We start from the raw sequence: 21209 nt of genomic DNA, 5'->3' as shown, positions 1-21209 counted from the left end.
ACCTCTGGAAGACAGCGGGGGCATTGGTCAGTCCGAAGGGCATTACCAGGTGCTCGTACTGCCCGTATCGGGTCCCAAACGCGGTCTTCCATTCGTCTCCGGGCCGTATGCGCACCAAATTGTACGCTCCACGGAGGTCCAGCTTGGTGTAGATTTGGGCCCCCTTTAGGCGATCCAAGAGTTCAGGGATCAGTGGTAGAGGGTACCGGTCGCGGATGGTGATCTTGTTCAGGGCCCGGTAGTCATTGCACAGCCGGAGCTCCCCACTTTTCTTCTTCACGAAGAGCACTGGAGCAGATAGGGGAGAGGTTGAGGGTCGGATGAATCCGCGTTTCAGGTTCTTGTCCAGGAAGTCTCGCAGAGCTGCCAACTCCGGCTCCGACATTGGGTACAGACGCCCCACCGGGAGTGGTGCCCCAGGTACCAAATCAATGGCACAGTCGTAGGGCCGGTGAGGGGGAAGCTGATCAGCTCCTGTCTCTTCGAAGACATCAGCAAAGTCCACATACTTCTGAGGGAGCTGAGGACCACCACTCGGGATGCCAGCTGCTAGAGTGGTGGGAGGAGTCAGATGGGGGCATGGGTCTCGGAAGCGTAGTTCCTGCTGGGCCCAGTCCACGATGGGGTTGTGCAGCTTCAGCCAGGAAAGGCCTAGAATCAGCGGGAAGCGAGGCATGCGGGCGACATCAAACCGCAGCTGTTCTTGGTGCTGCTGGACGTGGAAGGTGATGGGACAGGTCTCCTGGGTGACGGGGCCAGAACGGAGGAGGCGCCCGTCAATAGCCTCCACCAGCGACGGAATCCCTTTTGTCTGCACAGGGATCTGGTGCTGCTTCACAAAGGCGGCATCTATAAAACAGTGGGCCGCTCCCGAGTCCAGCATGGCATACACGAACAGCCAGCGTTCGTCAGGCAGACGGAGTTTGACTGGTAGCAGGAATGGCCCTGGGGTATCAGCCCGCTGTTCGGAGGACCCAGCTAGTCGCCCCAGGCTGGGGGGTCCACTTACGCCTGGGGCTGCCCTTTTGGCGGCGGTGGCAGCGAAGGTCCAGGTATCCGATGCTTAGCAGGGCAGCCAGAGGCATAGTGGCCTGCCGTGCCGCAGTAGAGGCACAGATTCTGCGTGCGGCGTCTGGTCTTTTCCTCTGGGGTCAGGCGGGGTCGAGCAGCTCCAAGCTGCATAGGCTCATCCTTGGTGCTGGTACTAGCTGGGGACGGGCGAGGAGCCAGGTAGCACGGCGCAGGGAGCTGGCGCCCTCTGGTCTTGGCTTGGCGGCGACTTTCCAGGCGGCCATCGATGCGGAGGCAGAGGGTGATAAGTTCTTGGAGCGTGGGTGGCTGCTCCACCCTGGCCAGTTCATCCAGGACCTCCTCTGCCAACCCCTCAGTAAACTGGTCCATCTGGGCAGCCTCATTCCACGCCAAGTCCTGGGTCAGGAGCTTGAATTCAGTGGCATATTGAGCCACCGAGGAGTTGCCTTGTTTCAGTGCCCTGATCTTCCGGTTGGCTGTGGCTGCTTGGACTGGGTTTGAGAAAGCAGCAGACAGGTGGGCCTCAAACCCCTGGTAATCAGTCAGTAGGGGAGAGGACGCGACCAGTAAGGGTGTGGCCCATTTGGCCGCCTGCCCCTTTAACAGACTGATGACGAAACACACCTTGGTTTTGTCATTGAGGAAGTCCCGTGCTCTCAGTTCAAAGTACAGCCGACACTGTGCTAGGAAGGCAGGAAATTCTTCCACGGCACCCCCAAATCTGTCAGGTGGGGGAACTGGGCACTTGGCTGGAGCACTGGCCGCAGGTTGTTGCTGCAAGTGCACTACTGCCTGTGTTAGCTGCTGTACCTGGGCTTGGAGCGCAGCCAGTAGTTCTGTGGTTCCACTTGCTTCAGCATCCATCCTGTGGAGTGGGTGTTTGTCGGTGGAAGCAATCTGTCACGGCTGGGGCCGGGTCAGGCAAAGTCCAGAGGCAGTCCGAGGTCTGTAGCCAGTAAGCAGGAGGGTCCGAGGCACCAAATCCGAATCACTGTAGAAGTATCGCAGGTCTGAGGTCCAGAAGCCGAGGTCAGGGAGTCCAGAAGTCCAAAGCCAAAGTCAGGGAGTCAGGAACCAAAGTCAAGCCGGAGTGGATGCTAGAATGTCAGGGAGATGACTAGTTGCTTCCACAAAGCTTCCTCCCAAAGCCCACAGCTATATAGCCCTCTGCTGGCTGTTGCCCGTTTGGGCTAATTGCTGGCTCAGGGAGGCAGCCAGGACCCTGTTACCACTCAAGCATCCTTGCTCTTAGAAGGGCCAGAATCCTCTCAGAACTCAGGGCTCAGGGAGCGTCTTGCTTGTGAGCGTGCCGCCCTCCTCCGATCCCTGAGGTCCTGCCGGAGGCGGTCACGCACACGAGCCACCCGAGAGGGCGAGGCAGGGGGGCTGGGATCTTCTCCAGCAGGAGGCAGGGGCACTGGTGCAGGTGGCAGGGGCACAGTTTCCTCATCAGACTCAACTTCCTCTGAAGGGTCCCCAGCACCCATGACACCAAGGTTGGAGCCTCAGCCAATGGAGAAAATGGAGGTTTTTGCTCTGTAGCCCCTGTGCAATTGAGCAAGCCTTGCAAAGCAAGCTTTTACACAGAAGGAAGTAAGAGAGAGGGAGAAGGAAGCAGTTGACAGCCAGTTGTTCAGGGGCCTGATAGGAGCCATCGAGGGGGGGGGGCTGATTTGGCCTCCGGGCCAGATGTTTGACACCCCTGGTCTAGATTGTACCCATTCACACTCACATGTCAGAGGGAAAGCCAGATTACATTCCTTCTCTCTGACATCTGTGTTTCTATGTATGCAAGTCTCTCCCCCCCCACACACACACACACTGGCAGTATTCCATCTTGTGATCTTCCACATGCATTATAGTCCGGAGGGAGCTTTCCCACCATAGTGAGAACTGGCTCATAGGTTTGCTATTAACAAACCCCTTCCAACCCTCCCAGCAATTAACACAGAACAATGGTCACATTCAACAGCCAGTTTCCTTATCACTACCCTTCCAGGAAGCCCCACCAAACAATGGGCACATCCACAAACCAATTGCCCTTTCATCACACCCCCTCCAGCCTACAAATAGCAGCTCTCCAGCAGCCCTGGCCCCACTCAACGCACAGCAGCCAAGATCAGAGCGCCTGCTCCGGCTGCAACGCCACTGAGGATGTTCTCCGCAGCTGAGAACGAAACGTCTGGAAGAAAAACTTTCTCCAGTAGAACACGGCACTTGAGCTTCTACAAACCCTATTAACATTCTCCCCCCCCCCCTTTTGCTGTCGTCACAGCTGACTCATGAGCACCCCATAGGGTTTTCAAGGCAGGAGACGTTCAGAGGTGGTTTGCCATGGCCTGCCTCCACCTCACCACCCTCGTGTTCCTTGGTGGTCTCCCATCCAAATACTAATGAGGGTCAGCTCTGCTTAGCTTCCACAGTCCAATGAGATCCGGCTAGCCTGGCTCAGCCAGGGCAGGGCTTCCTATGACCGTACAGAAGTCGGAACCTCTGGCTTCCATCAACATGCATAAGCTTTTTATTTTGCATCACGTTTTGCTGCATGTGGTTAAGTGCTCTCTTACACTGGAGCTGTCTTTGTGGCTTGCTTTTCTTCGTGCTGTGTTATGCTTCACGTGGCTGCAGTCAGGAAGTCTTTTTGTTAGTGTGTCGTTTTATTCCAGGCAGCTATATGACAGTTGTCATAAACATGTTCTTTCCTCCCCACCCCTCCAGATATCAAAAATGTCTTGGAAGCCATTGGTTCAAATATCACAGCCTTTACTAAAACACTTTCTGTTCAGAAGATGCTGGCAGACTTCAGTTTATATCTTACTCAGAGTGAGGCCTACGTTGAAGATTATTTTCCTTTAGTGGAGCAGTATGACTTCTACAGGTACATGCATACCATTTTGGTGACAGCACACAAAGCCTGTAGTACATCTGCTTCTAGGACTCCAGTATGACTGCTACTATTCTCCCAACTTTTAGTTAAACTTGGGGAGGGATGATGGCTCAGTGGTAGAGCGTCTGCTTGGTATGCAGAAGGTCCTATGTTCAATCCCCGGCATCTCCAACTAAAAAGGGTCCAGGCAAGTAGGCTTGAAAAACCTCCACTTGAGACCCTGGAGAGCAGGGGAGGGATGGTGGCTCAGTGGTAGAGCATCTGCTTGGTAAGCAGAAGGTCCCAGGTTCAATCCCCGGCATCTCCAACTCTAAAAGGTCCCGGCAAGTAGGCGTGAAAAACCTCCACTTGAGACCCTGGAGAGCAGGGGAGGGATGGTGGCTCAGTGGTAGAGCATCTGCTTGGGAAGCAGAAGGTCCCAGGTTCAATCCCCGGCATCTCCAACTTAAAAGGGTCCTGGCAAGTAGGTGTGAAAAACCTCAGCTTGAGACCCTGGAGAGCCGCTGTCAGTCTGAGTAGACAATACTGACTTTGATGGACCGAGGGCCTGATTCACTATAAGGCAGCTTCATATATTTTATTTATTTATTCAGATTTATATCCCGCCCTTCCCTAACGGGCTCAGGGTGGCACCTAACACACACACACACACATATATGTTCATATAAGCCTTTAACTCAAGTTTGTAACAATATCTTTATGAAAGGCTATTGCCGCCCTTGTGGGAATTGGCTGTGGTATTCAACTCCCAATTTTTAAAAATGTACTCACTTTGGTATCTAAACCCTGTCACATTGAGTAAGATCTTTAGTGCCTCAAGGCCAGATTGTTCGAGGAACTGTAAAACTAAAGGCTCTCCATATCGTATGTGGGGGGAATGTCGAACGATCTCAGATTTTTGCATTAAAAATGGTAGAGCAAATAAAACTTACATTTGACCTAGCTATCCCAGTAGATTTTAGCAGGGGTGGAATTCTAGCAGGAGCTGCTTTGCATATTAGGCCACACCCCACTGATGTAGCCAATCCCCCAAGAGCTTAGCAAAAAGAGCCTTGTAAGCTCTTGGAGTATTGGCTACATCAGTGTCAAGCATCGGTATTGTGAATAATCGAGCTATTGTTTAAATCAAAGACTCGTTTTATTAATCTAATACTTGCTCCAAGGAACGATACCTTGGAAGTGATACAGAATGTTACACAGCATAGCATCTTAAAGGCTACTTCAAAGACAAAGTTTCAGATAACTTCAAAAGCATAACATGCAGATGTGAATTGCATAGAGGGTTCAAAGCCATACTATCAACTATTCATTTGGGTACTGCAACATCTCCTGGTTCCCACACATTCCTGGCTTGCTGATATGTATGGGAACTCGGGGGAGAGGCATTTTGCTTTACAATAGTAAGATTACTTGCATATCCTGTATCCTTGAGAGTTAACAGGTAGGGGGAACTTTGAAGAGGAATCTTTATTCAGAAAAGAGGGAAGGGAGGGGGGAGGTATGAGCACAGAACACATACTAATTCAATAATCAGAAATATCATGCTTGACAATCAGGGGGTGTGGCCTAATATGCAAAGGAGCTCCTGCTAGAATTCCATCTCTGGATTTTAGACTTCTTTTATTTGAGTATTTGGTCTGAGAAGTTGTTAAACATCATACTGCACCATACGCTTGAAGGGTGAAACTTTGTCTTTGTTGCTTTGATCAGGTGGCTGTGTTGCTTAATTATCTGCTGCATGGTGATGCTCATCCTTGTCTTTTACTATCTGGGACTATTATGTGGGACCTGCGGATATGACAAAAATGCCACGCCCACAACGAGAGGCTGCATCTCCAACACTGGAGGAAACTTCTTGATGGCGTGAGTTCTTTACTCCTTTCCAATCTTACCTGAGGTCCCAGGGTGTGGTGGAGAAATTGGGGGATAGAATCCAAAGAGAAGCCAAGCCTTTGAGGGCAAGCCAGGTTTCCAGTGCAGTGTGGATGCTTTTGAGCTTCACAGAACTGGTCCTCAGGAAGGGCATTGATTTTTCTTTTCCTGTTGGCTTTGCTTAAGATTAAAACTTTCAAGCTCTCATTCTACACTATTAAATTCTGAAGATAATGAGAGTGAGAGAGAGAGAGCTGCACAGGTGTAGCATATGAAATGTGTACACAAAGTAAGTTAACACAAAAGAGTAAAGACCTTATATTAACACAGCTCTGATGAATAAAGTTGCTTTACAGTTTACATACCACCTTTGTAACTGCTGTCGGAGGAAAATTGATACTTTAATCAATATATTATTGGAGTGTCCTCTTTATATTAGCCTTAGAAGTAGGTTTTTAACACAGCATCTAGATAATTTTTCATCTTTGTCTCATCACAAGCTAGTTTTACTCCTTTTATCTGACAGATTCCCTAACTGTACCCTTGCGGTTGCAAGATTTTCCCATTTGGTTTAGTGCTGTGTTCAGATGATGCTACTTAACAGAAGGGTTTTGACTGCTCAAGACTTTTAGTCAAGGAGTTTTAATCAGATTAAAGGAAAAGAACATAATTGTGTTCCTCCAAATGTAAAGTATTTGCAAAGATGTGCATTTTTCATGTTTGAGAATGGATGCAGCTCACTGTTGAGGGTTTTCATCATGCAAAGCCCAGATTTCTTGTCACTTACTGTGATGTAGTCACTTTTATCCGGAAGGTAGAATACATGGCATTAAAATAAACTTAATGCATCTAAACATTTTCATGGGAAAAGACAGGCACCAGATCCCTTGTTGTCACGAAGGAACCACCCTTGGCTATCAAATAATTATTTTTAAACCATTTGGGAAGTTATAAACCTTTAAAAGATCGCACTAATTACAATATAAAAGGAGACTTCCACTGTGCTTCCTGAAGCAAGCTTGTTTTAAGAAGGCATTTCAAAATCCACATGATGTCCCAGAAGAGAATGGGGCGGGGAGTTTGGTAGGCTTGGGGAGAATTTCTATAAATGGTGAGAGGAAAGTCACTGTCTTGTGTTGATCAGTATCTTGACTTGCATGTAGGCCTGAAACATAAGGCTTACCTGGCTTCCGGTTTGGCGTCGGAGGGAGGCAGACGCGTAGTCTTTCAGCCCTGCTATGATAAATCTTTTTAAACTTAATTTTAACTGGTTTTAATCTTTTAATTATTGTTTTTGGCTTGAGGAATCTATTTTTTTTTTTAACCTTTCCAACTGCGGGCTGTATAACTAAAGAATAACTACAGAATATAACTCCCACCGGCTTATTTGGATAATTGGCTGGCGTTTTCAGCATTCCTGGGCTTTGTTGGCTGGCCAGCCGCCAAGCTCTTATTTTATCCTACTTCGAATACTAAATCTTACATTGTGCAGCTGGTGTGAAACATGAAGGTTCTAGGGAGAGAATTATAGAGAATTACAGACGTGCCTAATTTACAGCTTCAAGAGCCCCTCGACTTGAACTTTCATTTTACGGCTGTGAGTACACTCAGTGTGGCAGCCTTGCCTTGTGGTTCTCCCATTCTCATTTGTTGTATTTTTATAACTGCTGTAGGAGCCTGTTTGATGTATCCCTTTTGCCTGGATTATTTAATATAACCAAAGAAGAACTTTTCTGCTCTTCTCAGTTATGCGAAGGGGACAGACTAAAAGGACACATGACTCGGATGATTCAACTCCTCCCCCGGTTTGTAAACAGACAAAACTGGATGGGTTTTTTTTACGTCAAACCGATTTGCTCCTTTGGCAGATGATGTACCTGAAAGTCAAGCTGATGAGTGGAGTGATTTAACTACTTGTTTTGGAAAAAATAATGAAGTCAATAAAGATAATCTCAGAACATTTGTGACGGAGGCCGAGGACTCCATTTTAAATAATTATCTTACTCTGACTGCTAAAACTGTGGAATTCATCTTTGAGAGACTAAATTGCATTGACACTAAAATGGAGCAACTACGGCAGTCGTTGCCAAATCATCCGTGCACTCTCCCCTGCTCATTTGGACAAATTGCTCATAAAGGAAATACGATTCTACATAAGGGTGGGACCGAGAGGCTGAATATGCAGCAGATAGTAAATGGGTCGCTACAGTATCAGCTTCAATTACAGCCCTGCAAAGTATGCATTGCAGTTTGCAGATTTAGAGGCCAGGTGCCGTCTTGGAAACTCAAACACCAGGTCAAGCATCACTTAAAAGCCCTTTGGGGTTTGAGTTTTTCTTCAATTGATTTAACTTCAGCAGAGCCTCTACAGAACCCAAACCAGGCCCCAAAAATTCTTCTCACTTTTGACAGCGCCAAGAGTCCTACAATGCTGTTGCATCAAAATTCTTTTTTGTCTTTAAAAGGGGGTTTCCCAGTTCGAGTGTTTGACAACCTAGTTGTATCTCCTTTGCTCGCGAAGTGTCCAGACCCCGCTCAGCTGAAATCTAGCGATGGGTCCGCGGAGCGACGACCCCTTGATATTTCTCAGAAAGATTTGATCCATTGGTCGGTTTCACCTACCCCCCCCCCCTACTTCAGAGGCAGAACATCCCAACCATTTTTCTCCTGATAACACAATAGAGGAAGATCTCTTAAACTCATTCTTGCGACTACCGGCTACAGAAAAAACAGGGATCACAACCAGGTTGGAAAGCCTAAGACTTAGGCTTTTGAGTATTAAAAGAGACTCTTCAACAATCGTACCAGCCGCCTCCTGTCAAAATAATGAAACTTCCGTTTGCCTGTCAAAGCCCAAGCTTCTGCCATCTTCTGCGTCAGTTCCAGCAAAACATAAGGACTGCATAAATCAGACCAACAGGCTCCTCGATTTTAAGTTTTCACCGAAGGTTAACGACTCTTATTTAATTTGTAAGCCTGTATTGCCCGTGGATGACGCCCAAACTGTAACCAGGGCATCTCATAAGAATGGTTGTATAGTTTCAGATTCGGAGGTGGATTTAAATAAGATAACGTATGAGGGTTGACAATTAAAATTTCTGTCTTGGACTTGCATGTAGGAAAGTCGACATTGTGCTTTGCATTTTGAATTTTGCAGATTTCCTCTGTTCTTGTCATTTATTTAGTACATTTTAATTCTGGAGTTAAGGGCAGCATGCACAATTTGATCTGTATTTTAAAATTGTGTTGATTGTCTGCTGCTTCAGTGACCCTAATGGAAGGTCAGCATATGAAGTGTTTAAATGGATTAATAAATGGTTTTATCACCTTCAGCATTTTATGCTAACAACAAGCCTGTGAGGTAATTTAGTCTGAGAGAGGTCAACTGGCCCAAGGTCCCTAAGAGTGTTCTATAGTAAGTGGGGATTTAAACTTAGACCTAGTCTAACCACTATAGCACTGTTTGTTAATTGGCATTCAGACTATAGAACATGCAGCTTAACTAGAGTTAGTTTTCTCCTCACAAACCAGAATTTTAAACCAAGGTTTAATTCATGTTTTAAATTCCTGTTTGTGGAGGGAACCCTTACTGTGATTTGGCAGACACCTCTGTTTGTACATAGCAGGTAATGGGTTAGTTTTCAATCTGGATTCCTTCGCTGAACTCCATTTGAGATGTATGTGGGCAACAAACCAAGTTCATACATATTCAGGCTTAATGTGGGTTGATGTGACATTTGAAAGTGCCACCTGTTTTTCATTTTCAACTTTTGGGGTTGTATAACAGCAGGTTTGCTTGCAATGCAAATGCTGCTCTTAAACTTGTTTCCTGTAAGTGCTCCATTTTCTCCACGTTGTCACAGTAACATCCTGGTATTTGGACTTCAGCTGGCCTTTGTCTCAAGCGTCTCCATTTGTTTGGTGTCCTTCAGGGGCGTGGGCTTCAGCTTCCTCTTCTCCTGGGTTCTGATGCTGATAGTCGTGGTTACTTTTGTTGCGGGGGGAAATATGGAGAAGTTGGTCTGCGAGCCCTTTGAAGACAAGACGTTATTCCAAGTAAGGTCCTCCAGATCATTAAGTGATCCACCACAAAACACCACCCTCTATATCTGATTCTAAAAGTCACCTATGTCTGTAGCCACATTGATGACCGTGATGATACCTTGCATTTGTAACTCCTGTTGCTTGTTCCACATGTGTTCTGCTCCCTGTAGTGGTTGATTTAATATTACATTGATTTATGTCCAGCATCAAAACCTACAGTTTAAATCTGCCAGGAGATATAACAGGCATAAGCCAACGTAATATCAAATGGACAGCTAGAGGGAGCAAAAACAGTGTGGAACAGAACCCCTGAAGAAACAGGAACTTAGAAGCAAGGAAAATGAGAATATGGAAAAGCCCCCTATCTATCAGACTTATAAAGTAGCCCGTTGTTATTATGTCCATATTGCAAGATGTAGGGTTAAGGCTGCAGGGGAGCTTGCCTAGCATCACCTGTGAAGTTCATGGTACAGGTAAGATCAAAACTTTTACACTTATTGGTTACCTTACCTGTACACTGCACTATCTGTAGGTGGTTTTTAGTTAGGATGTAAGGATGGGAAATGTTAAGTGTTCTTCCTGTGGGAAAGAGAACTGAAGCTGGCAACTGGGAAAAAATGAATCTACAGGTGTGACAGTCCTACAAATTATGACTGTGCAGGGAGTGTTCCAGTTCTAGGGGAGGGGACATGCCTCAATGCAAGAGTTTCTGCTTTGCGTGTGGAAGGTCCCAGATTCAGTCCTAGTAAAAAGGACCAGGTGGTGGGTGATGTGAAAGATGTCCACATGAAACTCTGAAGCATCACTCGCAATCTGCAGAAGCAAGACAATACTGACCTTGATGGAGCTATGGTCTGACTCAGTACAGAGCAGCTTTGTGTGTGCACTCTCAGGCTGTCCTCTGCTAGTTGCAGTTAAATAGAAACTAGCGATACCCCAGAAGAAATAGCAGTTGTGCAGGGAAGTCCACCTTTTGCTGGTATCTCTTCCTTATGGTACCTTCCCCTCTTTCCTTTCTGTTCTGTCCCCCACTTCAAGCTCAACAAGCCCAAGGTAGCCACTGTTTCCTGGTCAAACATACAACAATGTAATATCAAATTGACCACTAGAGGGAGCAGAATGCCTGCAGAAAAGGAAAAAAACCCAAAGCAATAAGGACAAAGAAATGAAGAAAAAGAGAATGCAGAAGAGCCCATGATCCTGGGCAGGGGCAACCCCAGGGCATAATTTTCTTCTCCTGCCTCCCCCGAAAAAAGCTTCGGCATGCTTTCTTTTCTTTGCCAGAAACAGCTGAGGAAGGGAGTACAGTGGGAAATTGTACAGCTGTGATAAATATCTGCCTAAACATTATGAGGCTGCTGCTTGAAGGGCACTTGGTGTAATTAGTAGACTGATCAAAGCCACCGAGTAATACACCGTCTTACAGTTTGCAAAAATATATTTCAAGGATTGTGTACAACACACAATGAACAATACAATATTGATAGAGGGCAGCGGTGCTAAGGCCTTTTAAAGTAACAGAAACCCCAAGGGGGCCAAAAAATCCCATCCGCAAATGAATAGATAAAAGAGCCCAATGTTCACACAGAAAATGAGAAGCTAAATGCTGTGATTAGAGAATGTAGAACAGGGTTCCTAAATAATTGAGCCGTTAAAACTGAAGAAGGAATTGAAGCATCATCAAAATCTAGAGAGATGTCTTTTTTAAGAAAGCGGCTGCATTGAAGCTACCTTCCTTAGGAGCACCCACCTTGTGAATTTCAGTTGGACTATTTCCAGATTTGGACATATCTATTCATTTGGGGATGGGTTTTTTTTTAGCCCCCTTGGGGTTTCTGTTACTTTAAAAGGCCTTAGCACCACTGACCTCTATCAATATTGTATTGTATTGTTTATTAGAAGATTTGTGGATGTTCTCTCCCCTCATTGGTGGATCTGTATGATATGGGATGTAAAAGGAAGATACAAATGATCTTAAGGGACCCTTCACATCCGGGCCACTTGCTATTTGAGATCTTACCGTCGGGCAGACGATATAGAGTGTTGAAGGCTAAGACAAATAGATTCAAGGGCAGCTTCTATCCAAGTGCTATGGTTAGGCTAAATGCAGGGTTATGAATGGTTATTTGTTTTTAGATACATTTAAATGGTCTATGTATATGTCCTTTTGTGGGTGTTGATGCGTTGGTATGTTTGTGGAAGAGCACCTCATTTCGTTGCTCTCATTTTCTTTTTTGAGAACAATGACAATAAATTTATCTATCTATTATGTGTTGTACACAATCCTTGTAATATATTTTTGCAAACTGTAAGCCGGTGTATTACTTGGTGGCTTTGATCTGTCTAAACATTATGAGGAGCAGTGGCAGAGGGCACCGTCACATCTGGTTCTTCATGCAATAGAATCTAAGAGGAACTCCAAATAAATGGTGTGTTCAATGCAGCAAGGCCTAGTTCACAGCTTTAGAAAAGAGGGGCGATTGTAGGGGAGACTCTAGCAGAAATGTTTGGATTTTGTGTGTAATTAAAGCTCCCACAATTGAAATGTGGACAAAGTGTAATTGTGTTCTGCTCTCTTGCGTTTCAGATCCTGGACACTCCCTATTTGCTGAATCGGCACTGGAAACACTATCTTTCTGGCATAATTCTTAAAAATCCAAATATTAGCTTGACATTTGAAAAAGTTTACAGGTAACTCTTTTAATTTTTTTGTCCGGTAATTGTTTCCTTTGACAATATCTATCACTTTGTGTGTGTGAAATTTCCTGGAAAATAACAGAGGCATTCCTGGGGCCTACTTGGGGTCTGGCAGACACAGGAAGCAAGATTTCCTACTTGTGCTCAGAGCTTTTCTTAACTAAGTAGGAAGAAGATGGCCAGTATCTTCCTTATTTTAAATGTGTGTCCCTGTGCAAGCATGCAAGATGGAGGATTCATGGGGCCTTTCCAAAGGGATAAAAATGGGGGGGGGGGCAGTACAGAAAGGGGAAGGGAGGAAAATTAGGGCGCAGAATTCCCTGCCCCACAGTTTCAAAATCCATGCATCTCACCGGCTTCATTTTGCAGCATTATGTTTTTAATGCTGGAATGTCAGCCATAGCTAGAAACTCTACTAGGAATCCATAATTGCTTGTTTTTAATTCTTAGCTTGACTTGAAATCCTGAAGCAAAAGGGCACATTCTGTGTGTTCCTGTTGAGCAAAAATGAGTGATTGTGGATCCCTAGAGAGGCTTTTCTATCCCTCCCATGTATGTGGATTGATGAGTATCTTGTCTGTCTTTCAAATGGGTGTCCAGGTGGGGGGCATGGGGGTTCTTTTTCTATGAGCCCAAGACAGGCCTGGCTTCATAGGAGAGATGTGCGTGTTCCCCATTAACTATAGAAAAATCACAGGAAGGATTCTGGGGATGGCCAGGAGTTTTCCTTTTTGGAAAAACTGAACTCTTGAGTTGGGTGTACAAAGCCCACCATTGTTACTTATACATCCACTTAACAACTGTAATGAAAGAAAACTTGCAGTATTGATCTTTATAACTGTTAGAGACTGTCTACATACAAGTGTCATGGTATGCACAACATGAGAGCAATCGTGTGAAACGAAAATTTGCATGACACTTTGCTGTATACCTTGGAAGACATTTAAAATGCTAACCAAAGAACTAGACTTATCTGGTGTGCACAGTCTTGTTGCTTGAGCTCTCTTGATGTGGTGTGTAGGATTAAATGAGAAAGTGCCAGTTTAGATAACTGGAGTTCAGCATGTCTGTCTTTTTGGAAAGTGCTGTTAACTGGCTTTGTAGTTTCTTAACTGTCTGGTTATGAAACTGACTAATTAGCAAAATACGAGATTTACATATTGAAAAATCTCCGGTGCCTTGTTGAAGGAGATGATTCATCAAATGCAAAATGTGCAGGCGGAAAAATGCAAGCTGCCACTTGTTACGAGAAGGGAAGGCTGCTGTTAATTCTCCCCCCCCCTTTCTTTATTCCATTTGGGAATGTCAAATGGTAGTTTGAATACAGTAACCCTTAAAGTCCAAGTGACTTTGGAGAATAAGCACATTCAAGATCTATCGGATATTATACATTTGAACTAAATATTTTCTAGGGGGAAGGCAAGCAAAAATTAGTTGTTGAAAGGCAGAGTCGGTACCAACTTTGGTTTGGAAAAGCCATCTATGTGTTTTGGTTTCAGGATATTTTGACATAGGGGTTGAAGAAGGAAGCTGTTGTGTCTCTGTTGCTTGTGTACAACCCTTCCTTCCAGATATAGTTGATAGTTCTGGGTTGGGAAATACCTGGAGACTAGGAGGGTGGAATCTGAAAATATTGTACCTTGGGGAGGGGATGGGCCTCAGCAGGATACAATGTCATAGAGTCCACCCTCCAAAGCAGCCATTTTCTCCCTGAGAACTTGTCTCTGTCATTTGAGGGCTCTCCTTCTTTGGAGGCTTTTAAACAAAAGCTAGATGGCCATCTGACAGCAATGAGGATCCTGTGAATTTAGGGGGAGGTGTTTGTGCAATGTTTCCTGCATTGTGCAGGGGGATGACCTAGATGACCCTGGAGGTCCCTTCCAACTCTAGGATTCTATGAAGATCAGTTGTGGTAGATCTCCAGACGCCACCTGGAAGCTGGCGAGCCTACTTCCAGGGTCCCACATTTTTGGTAGTTAGCCTTACTTATCAGGGGTCGTGTTTTTATTCTGCAGTTGAACCTATTTCATTAATTGTAGAATTAATTGATGATGGCTATCACACAAAGCTCTGTTGCTGCTATTCTGAAAAATATACATATTAGTCGCTAGCTGCTCTCCAGAGAACACTTGGATGTGTCCAGCAGAATTTTGGCCTTTTCCGCTTTAGGTAGCCAGCCTGTGCTGGATTGCAAAGTGCTTGAGATGCTTGAAATGGATGACATCTGACATCTTAATCTCTGGCTTTTTAGTGGCAAACGTTCTCATTTAAAATTAGTTTTCCTAATGAATGTGCTCTTTACGTGTTTCTGCAGTGACTGCAAAGAGAACAAAGGGATTTACACCTCAATGCACCTAGAAAATATCTTCGATATCTATGAATTTTTGAACGTGAGCATGGTAAGTTTGATTCAGCTTGTAGCCGCAGGTGTGTTTAGTGCAGTCCTTTTCTTTGACTTTTGACAGATAACCCAGAGAAAAGATGGTGCTTGGATGCTAGTTTTACAGAGTAGCTGTCCTTTTCTGCCATTAGTTATAAAATCAGCATCGGCTGGTAGGCAGACTAGGAGTGGGCACGAACCACAGCAGAGAAGTTCGGTTTGCGGTTTGTGGGCGAACCATGAACTGAACCACAAATCCAGTTGATTTGTGTATGAACCAAACTGGGTTTGTGAGGATTATACCCATTACCAGGGGTGTCGAACTCATTGTTATGAGGGCCGGATCTGACATAAATGAGACCTTGTCGGGATGAGCCGTGTGTGTCATAAAATGTAATTCCAGGTAGCAGAGAGATAAACTTTACAAGGGATACAAACACAAAGTTGTTTTTAAAAAATTAAAACATGCTTAAAACATTAGCACTCATTGGTCTTAAAGATACTTTCTTTGTATCTCTCCCATGGGATCCAGGAAACTGGGCAAAGGAAGCTCTGGCTCTTTCCTTCCTTCCCCAGGGGACCAGGAGGGGAGGAGCCGCAGCCAATAGAAGGAAGAGAGGCATGACTCATTAGTTCTGCTGTGTGATTGAGAGAGTCTGGCAAAGCAAGCTCTCCCTCCCCCCTTCCTCCCCAAGGGAGGAGCCTCAGCCAATGGAGAAAATAGAGGCTTTGCTCTGTAGCTCCTGGCAACGCAAGCTGTGATGCAGAAGGAAGCAAGAGAGAAGAAGGAAGCGGACGACAGGCAGTTGCTCAGGGACCTGATAGGAGCACTCTGGGGGCCTGATTCAGCCCCTGGACTGCATGTTTGACAGCCCTGCATTACACATATTTTTGTTTTTAGATTTTGTGTGGACCAGTATGGTTCTGGAGGGAAGGCAACATGGTATAGCCCAGTGGTGGCAAACCTATGATACGTGTGCCACTCAGAGGCACTCAGAGCCCTCTCTGTGGGCACACACACTCCCTTGCCCCCCCCCCTGCACACAAGGCTCGGCTGCCCCCCCCCCCCCCGCCTTCCCTCCCCAGAGCTGCAATGCTGCCATGCTCCATGGCCCCCCTCCTCCTCAGAGGTGTGTGAGCCGTGCTGCGCCGAAGCTGGACCCTACCGGCTTCGATGTGGCCAGTGCACCTTCTAACTCTTTGAAGCCCGCATGGGAGAAGACTTCGCTCTCCCTCACTTCCATCTTCAAAGAGTTAGAAGGTGTGCCGGCCGCATCGAAGCCGGTAGGGTCCGGCTTCCGCGCAGCTCGGTGAGCCTCTGAGGAGGAGGGGGACCATGGAGCGTGGCTGCATTGCAGCTCCGGGGAAGGAGGGAAGGTGGGGGGGCAGGGGGGGAGGAACTGAGCCTTGTGCGCAGGGGGGACAGGGAGCACAAATGCCCACAGAGAGGGCTCTGAGTGGCTTGGTTTGGAGAAGGATTTAGAGAAACAAATGCCTTCCCCAAGGTGGCCAATAGGGCCGTGGGGGCTTTGAGAGCCACACAATAATTGTGAAAGAACCATCTGTAGCTCCTGAGTTATGGTTTGGCCACCCCTGCTCCAGGTGGTATTTGGAGGTTGCTGGCTTTTACAACTGATCTCCAGGCGACAGAGGTCTGTTCGCCTGGAGAAAATATCTGCTTTCGAAGTTGGACCCTGTGGCATTATACCCTTCTGAGCATGGGTGCAGAACAGGGTTGCCAACCCCCAGGTGGTGGCTGGAAACCTCCTGGGATTACAACAAATCTCCAGGCGATAAGAGATCAGTTTTCCTGGAGAAGATGGCTGCTTTGGAAGTCATATCTCATTGAAGTTCCTCCTTCCCCCAAATCTCCAGACATTTCTCAATCCACACCTGGCAACCCTAAATGGGCCTCCTTCAGAGAGACAACAGAGCATTCCAACCTTTTTGAGTTCATGGGCAGCTTTGGAATTCTGATGTGGGGCGGGGTGCAACCACAATGCAGCTCCCAAGCACAACACACAGAGGAAAATTCCTTGCAGGTGTTCCTGCAGTTTTAGGGAGGGGGTTAGATGGGACCCACTAGGTCAGGGGTGGCCAAACTTGCTTAACATTAGAGACACATATAATAAATGACAGATGTGTGAGAGCTACCAGACACGAATGTCAGATGTCTGAGAGCAGGAAGGAAGGAAGGAAAATAGATGGTTGGAGGTAGCAGGGAGGGAGAGGTGGAAAGAAAGCAACTTGAACTTTAAATGCATTCTCCAAGTCGCTGGCTTGACTTGAAGAAGTGGTGTAAAGAGACAAATGCCTTCTCTGGTGGGGGCTTCAAGAGCCACACGATGTGTGTGAGCCACAGTTGGTCACCCCTGCACTAGAGAGATGGGTATAAGGCAGCTTCACGTTTTCATGTGGCCAAGACATGGTTGCATTTCATATTTCAAAACTGTTGTGGCACGGTCCATGCTGAAGGGAAGACGAGAGCATGGGTGTGTGGGGATGGCGGTGGGGAGGAGAGCTCAGGACCTTGAATCAAGCAAATTTTTTGGAAGGGATGTGGGTTTATTACAGGAAATGTTGGATCCCATTAATCTGGCAGAAACAGCGGCTGGGATAGCCTCTGGTTTATAAGTGGAAAGGGAGGAACTGCAGGCTTCCTTGCTTTCAAATACGATGCTTCTGATAGCAGTATCTGAGCAGAGCTCTTTCAAGCTACAGGGACCATAAGGCAAATTGTTGATAAGCTGTTTTTGAACTGTTGCACTACTATTCTGGTTTTCCAGAGCATCCATGACAAGTGTTTGTCCAGCCGCTGCTTAAAGACTGTCAGTGAGGGGGTTGATTGCACTGTTGAACAACTCTTAGTGTTAAAAAGTTTTTCCTACGGCAGTCCTCTCCTCTGCTGCCATCAGGAACAGCTCCCTGCCCTTCTCTATGTGGCAGCTCTTCTAATACTTCAAAAGAGCAATCATGTCTCCCCCCTCAACCTCCTCTTCTCCAGACTCAATATCCCCAAGTCCCTTAGCCTTTCCTCATTGGGCTTGATCTCCAAGGTTATTCAGAAATAATCTACAGTGAGCAGTGTGGCACCTACTCTCTACACATGCACAGGATTGCAGTTTTAGTTTAAAGAAAGAAGAAGATATTGGATTTATATCCTGTCTTTCACTCTGAATCTCATGGTCTCAGAGCAGCTCACAATCTTCTTCATCTTCCTCCCCCACACCTTGTGAGGTAGGTGGGGCTGAGAGAAGCTCTCCCAGAAGCTGCCCTTTCAAGGACAGCTCTGTGATAGCTATGGCTGACCCAAGACCATTCCAACAGCTGAAAGTGGAGGAGTGGGGAATCAAACCCGGTTCTCTCAGTTAAGAGTCCTTACATTTAACCTCTACACCAAACTGGCCCTCCTTTCTCACATCAGACTTTCTAGTTAATACAATTCACACTATCCCTGAAGTTTCCAAGTGGACTCCTTTCATCAACTTAATTCGTTAACTAACATCACCTTCCTCCCCGAAAAGGACACTGAAGTGGTTTGACACACTCTCCCCTTCTCTTTTATCCTCACAACGAACCTATGAGGCAGGTTAACTCAGAGTATATTACTGGTCCAAGGTTTCCCAGCAAGCTGCCAGGGCAGAGTGGACATATGAAGCAGGACCTCCCAGATCTGATTTGGACACTCTAATCACCAGCTCCTACTAAACACACTACATTTTAGTGTATTATTTTTTCCTAATGGCAAACTAGAATGATGTTTATAATGTATGTTACATGTTCAAAAGTAAATTAGGTGGACAGGAACACCTCTGAGAAAGGCATGTTCTCAGTTTAACCCAGACTTGCAAGCAACAAAGCAATGAACAGCCTCCATTTATTGCCTTATGACACTCTCACCATCATTCTCCCATTCTGACATGTTACTATTTTATTGGTTTCCTAAGCAAATGCTATCCAGACCAAATGTTCTTTCAGTTTGTTAATTTCACTATGAGTTGTTTTTTCTAAACTAAAACCTCAGTATTCAGGTTAAATTGCCATGTTGGCACTTTGCAATGAATAAGTGGGTTCTGGGCTGCAGTTTGGGCACTCGGTCTCTAAAAGGTTCACCATCGCTGGTCTAGATCTTGGAAGCTGAAGCAGGGTCGGCACTTGGAACAGACACCACCAAGGAAGATTCTTCAAGGAAAGGGAGTGGCCAACCTCTGCTCCAACCTCTGCTCCAACCTTGCTTTGAAAGCCCCATGCAGTGGCTGCCACAAGTCTGCTGCAACTTGAGGGCCCTTAAACCCCGCCCCCCCCAAAAAAAAACATAATATGGCTCTATAGCTTCTACCTTCTGGAGAGGCTTGTATATTTTTTGAAACCTCCTTGCATGAAAAAAGAATCCCTGCAAGTAGAAAGTTAGTTTAGTTGGAGACCCATCACAACCCTTTCATCCTTGTGGGCTTGTTTTCTCCTTTCAGGAAGTATCTTTGTGTGTGTGTGTGTGTGTGTGTGTGTGTGTGTGTGAGGGGGGTGTTTACTTAAAAATGGTACAGTCCACTCTGTCACGAAGTTTTGCTGCAGATGTATACTGTTAGAGCAGTGGAATTGCCATTACAGATGTTCAAATTCTGAGGTGTGTAGGGATTTGGTGAGAGAATTAGTTCTGGCTATTTCCTCCCTCTCTGCTTTTTAGTATGCGGAAGAAGTATCACATAAAATCAAGCAAATTAATATCGATCTGAGCAATGTAGTCCTGCTGGATGACAAAGGAAAAAAGAATCTATTGGATTTCAGTTTCTCGGGAATAAATGAGATCAGCTATGCAGCCTATCTGTCAGAGGTAAGTTAATCTCAAGTGGCACGGTGAGGGGGGGGGGCAGTTTTGACACTGAACACAGTTCAAAATGTTCACTGTGGAGGTTTCTGTTTTAATCTAAACCTGTCTATGGATGTGTAGCAGAGCAGTTGTTTTCTTTGGTGATGCAGAGCTGTAAATCTGTCTGCCTGTCTGGCTAGCCCTTTTTTTATCCTCTCTTTCTCCTGATGGCCTCAAAATGGTGCTCTCTTTCCCATTTCATCCTCCCAACAGCTCTGTGAGGCAGTTTTGGCTGAGAGACTTTGACTGGCCCATGGCCACCCAAATGGGCTTCTTGGGAGAAGGCAGGAGTTCCGAAATCCTCATGTAATGCTGTAATGCACAGCTCCCAAACGGGTACCGGGGTCACCATGGTGCCTGCTCACACCTTTCTGGGTGCCCACCAAATGTTTTTAGCTAGTGAGGCCTTTGCCCAGATAAGTTTTTGATTGGCCACTTGAATTTTGATTGGTCATGCTGTTTGGGGTTTTTTTTAATGTTTTGGCAGTAGCTGCCACCACAGCACAAGGACTGTGTGACTGAAGCTAAGCTGCGGCAGCCATTTTTTGACTGGCCCTGCCTCACGCTGCAGCCGTTTGAGGCAGCCATGTCATGGCTGTGCCCACCACACTGTGTCAGAATTCAAAAGGTGGGTGCAGGCTCAAAAAGGCTGGGGACCATTACTCTAACATGTGGTCAAGTGTAAGATGGCCCTTAAGAGTTCTGTGAACTTCCTGAGGAGCTGACAAGCTGGTTTGGCTGATGGGAGAACGATAAATGGAAGGGAGTGAGAAAAAAGGACAGTATAGATGTGGATGCGAGCAAACATGTGGGCTTGATTAAAAATTGGAACAAGGGTTAAGGGGTAAAATCAAAGGTTTCATGGGAACGTGGGGCCTGCGAGAGGACTTGAAGCAGAGGTGAAGGAACCCTGTGAAGGTTCTTAGAGGGAATTCTAGTCCAAAAGCGGCAGCAAGAGAAGGCCGGGCGGAGTGCCTGAAGAGATTCTCCTAAATAAATGTGAAATATAATTGTCTTCTAACGGTTTAAGGGCTGCGAGTGTGCTCACTCCAGAGCTTCGTGGCCACTACAGCCTCAGCAGAGCACATCTGAGTTCTGTATCTTAGGGTGGGACTTGGAGACTCTTCCCATCCATTTGTGAAGCTTTGACTGCTGAGCAACTGTTAAGCTGCTGAAGGGCACCTACCAGGAGTTCAGCCCTGTGCCCTGGAGCAGGATGCCAGAAACGTTTGTCCAGCTTTGTTTATGACCAATAAGTCAGATCTCTTCAAGTCTCCCATGGGTGCCCGTGAGTCACCTTTTTTAGGGCAGCTAATTTGGTTGAACTTCTGTAATGGGGATGACTGAATGATTCAACCACACCTGATCCAGATGTGCACTGGAAATAGCTTGAGTTCACCCACTCTCTCTCTGTAGGAGTAGTGGTCCAG

The 21209-nt window shown here is 46.2% G+C and overlaps 1 protein-coding gene across 3 annotated transcripts in view; it reads left to right on the top strand.

The window, feature by feature from the left end:
• The window catches only part of PROM1 (prominin 1), a 181978-nt gene that overhangs the window by 130828 nt on the left and 29941 nt on the right, over positions 1 to 21209 (top strand). For all 3 annotated transcript variants that reach the window (XM_060246184.1, XM_060246183.1, XM_060246185.1), the window contains 6 exons: positions 3751 to 3910; positions 5630 to 5782; positions 9724 to 9847; positions 12423 to 12526; positions 14847 to 14931; positions 19597 to 19743. In XM_060246184.1, the coding sequence (XP_060102167.1) occupies positions 3751 to 3910; positions 5630 to 5782; positions 9724 to 9847; positions 12423 to 12526; positions 14847 to 14931; positions 19597 to 19743 (773 nt within the window). The remainder of the gene's footprint in view (positions 1 to 3750; positions 3911 to 5629; positions 5783 to 9723; positions 9848 to 12422; positions 12527 to 14846; positions 14932 to 19596; positions 19744 to 21209) is intronic.

Source organism: Heteronotia binoei, chromosome 9 (genome assembly GCF_032191835.1).
Source record: "Heteronotia binoei isolate CCM8104 ecotype False Entrance Well chromosome 9, APGP_CSIRO_Hbin_v1, whole genome shotgun sequence".
Classification (NCBI taxonomy): domain Eukaryota; kingdom Metazoa; phylum Chordata; class Lepidosauria; order Squamata; family Gekkonidae; genus Heteronotia; species Heteronotia binoei.
The sequence above is the reverse complement of the archived record's forward strand: the minus strand, read 5'-3'. Positions and strand labels throughout refer to the sequence as shown.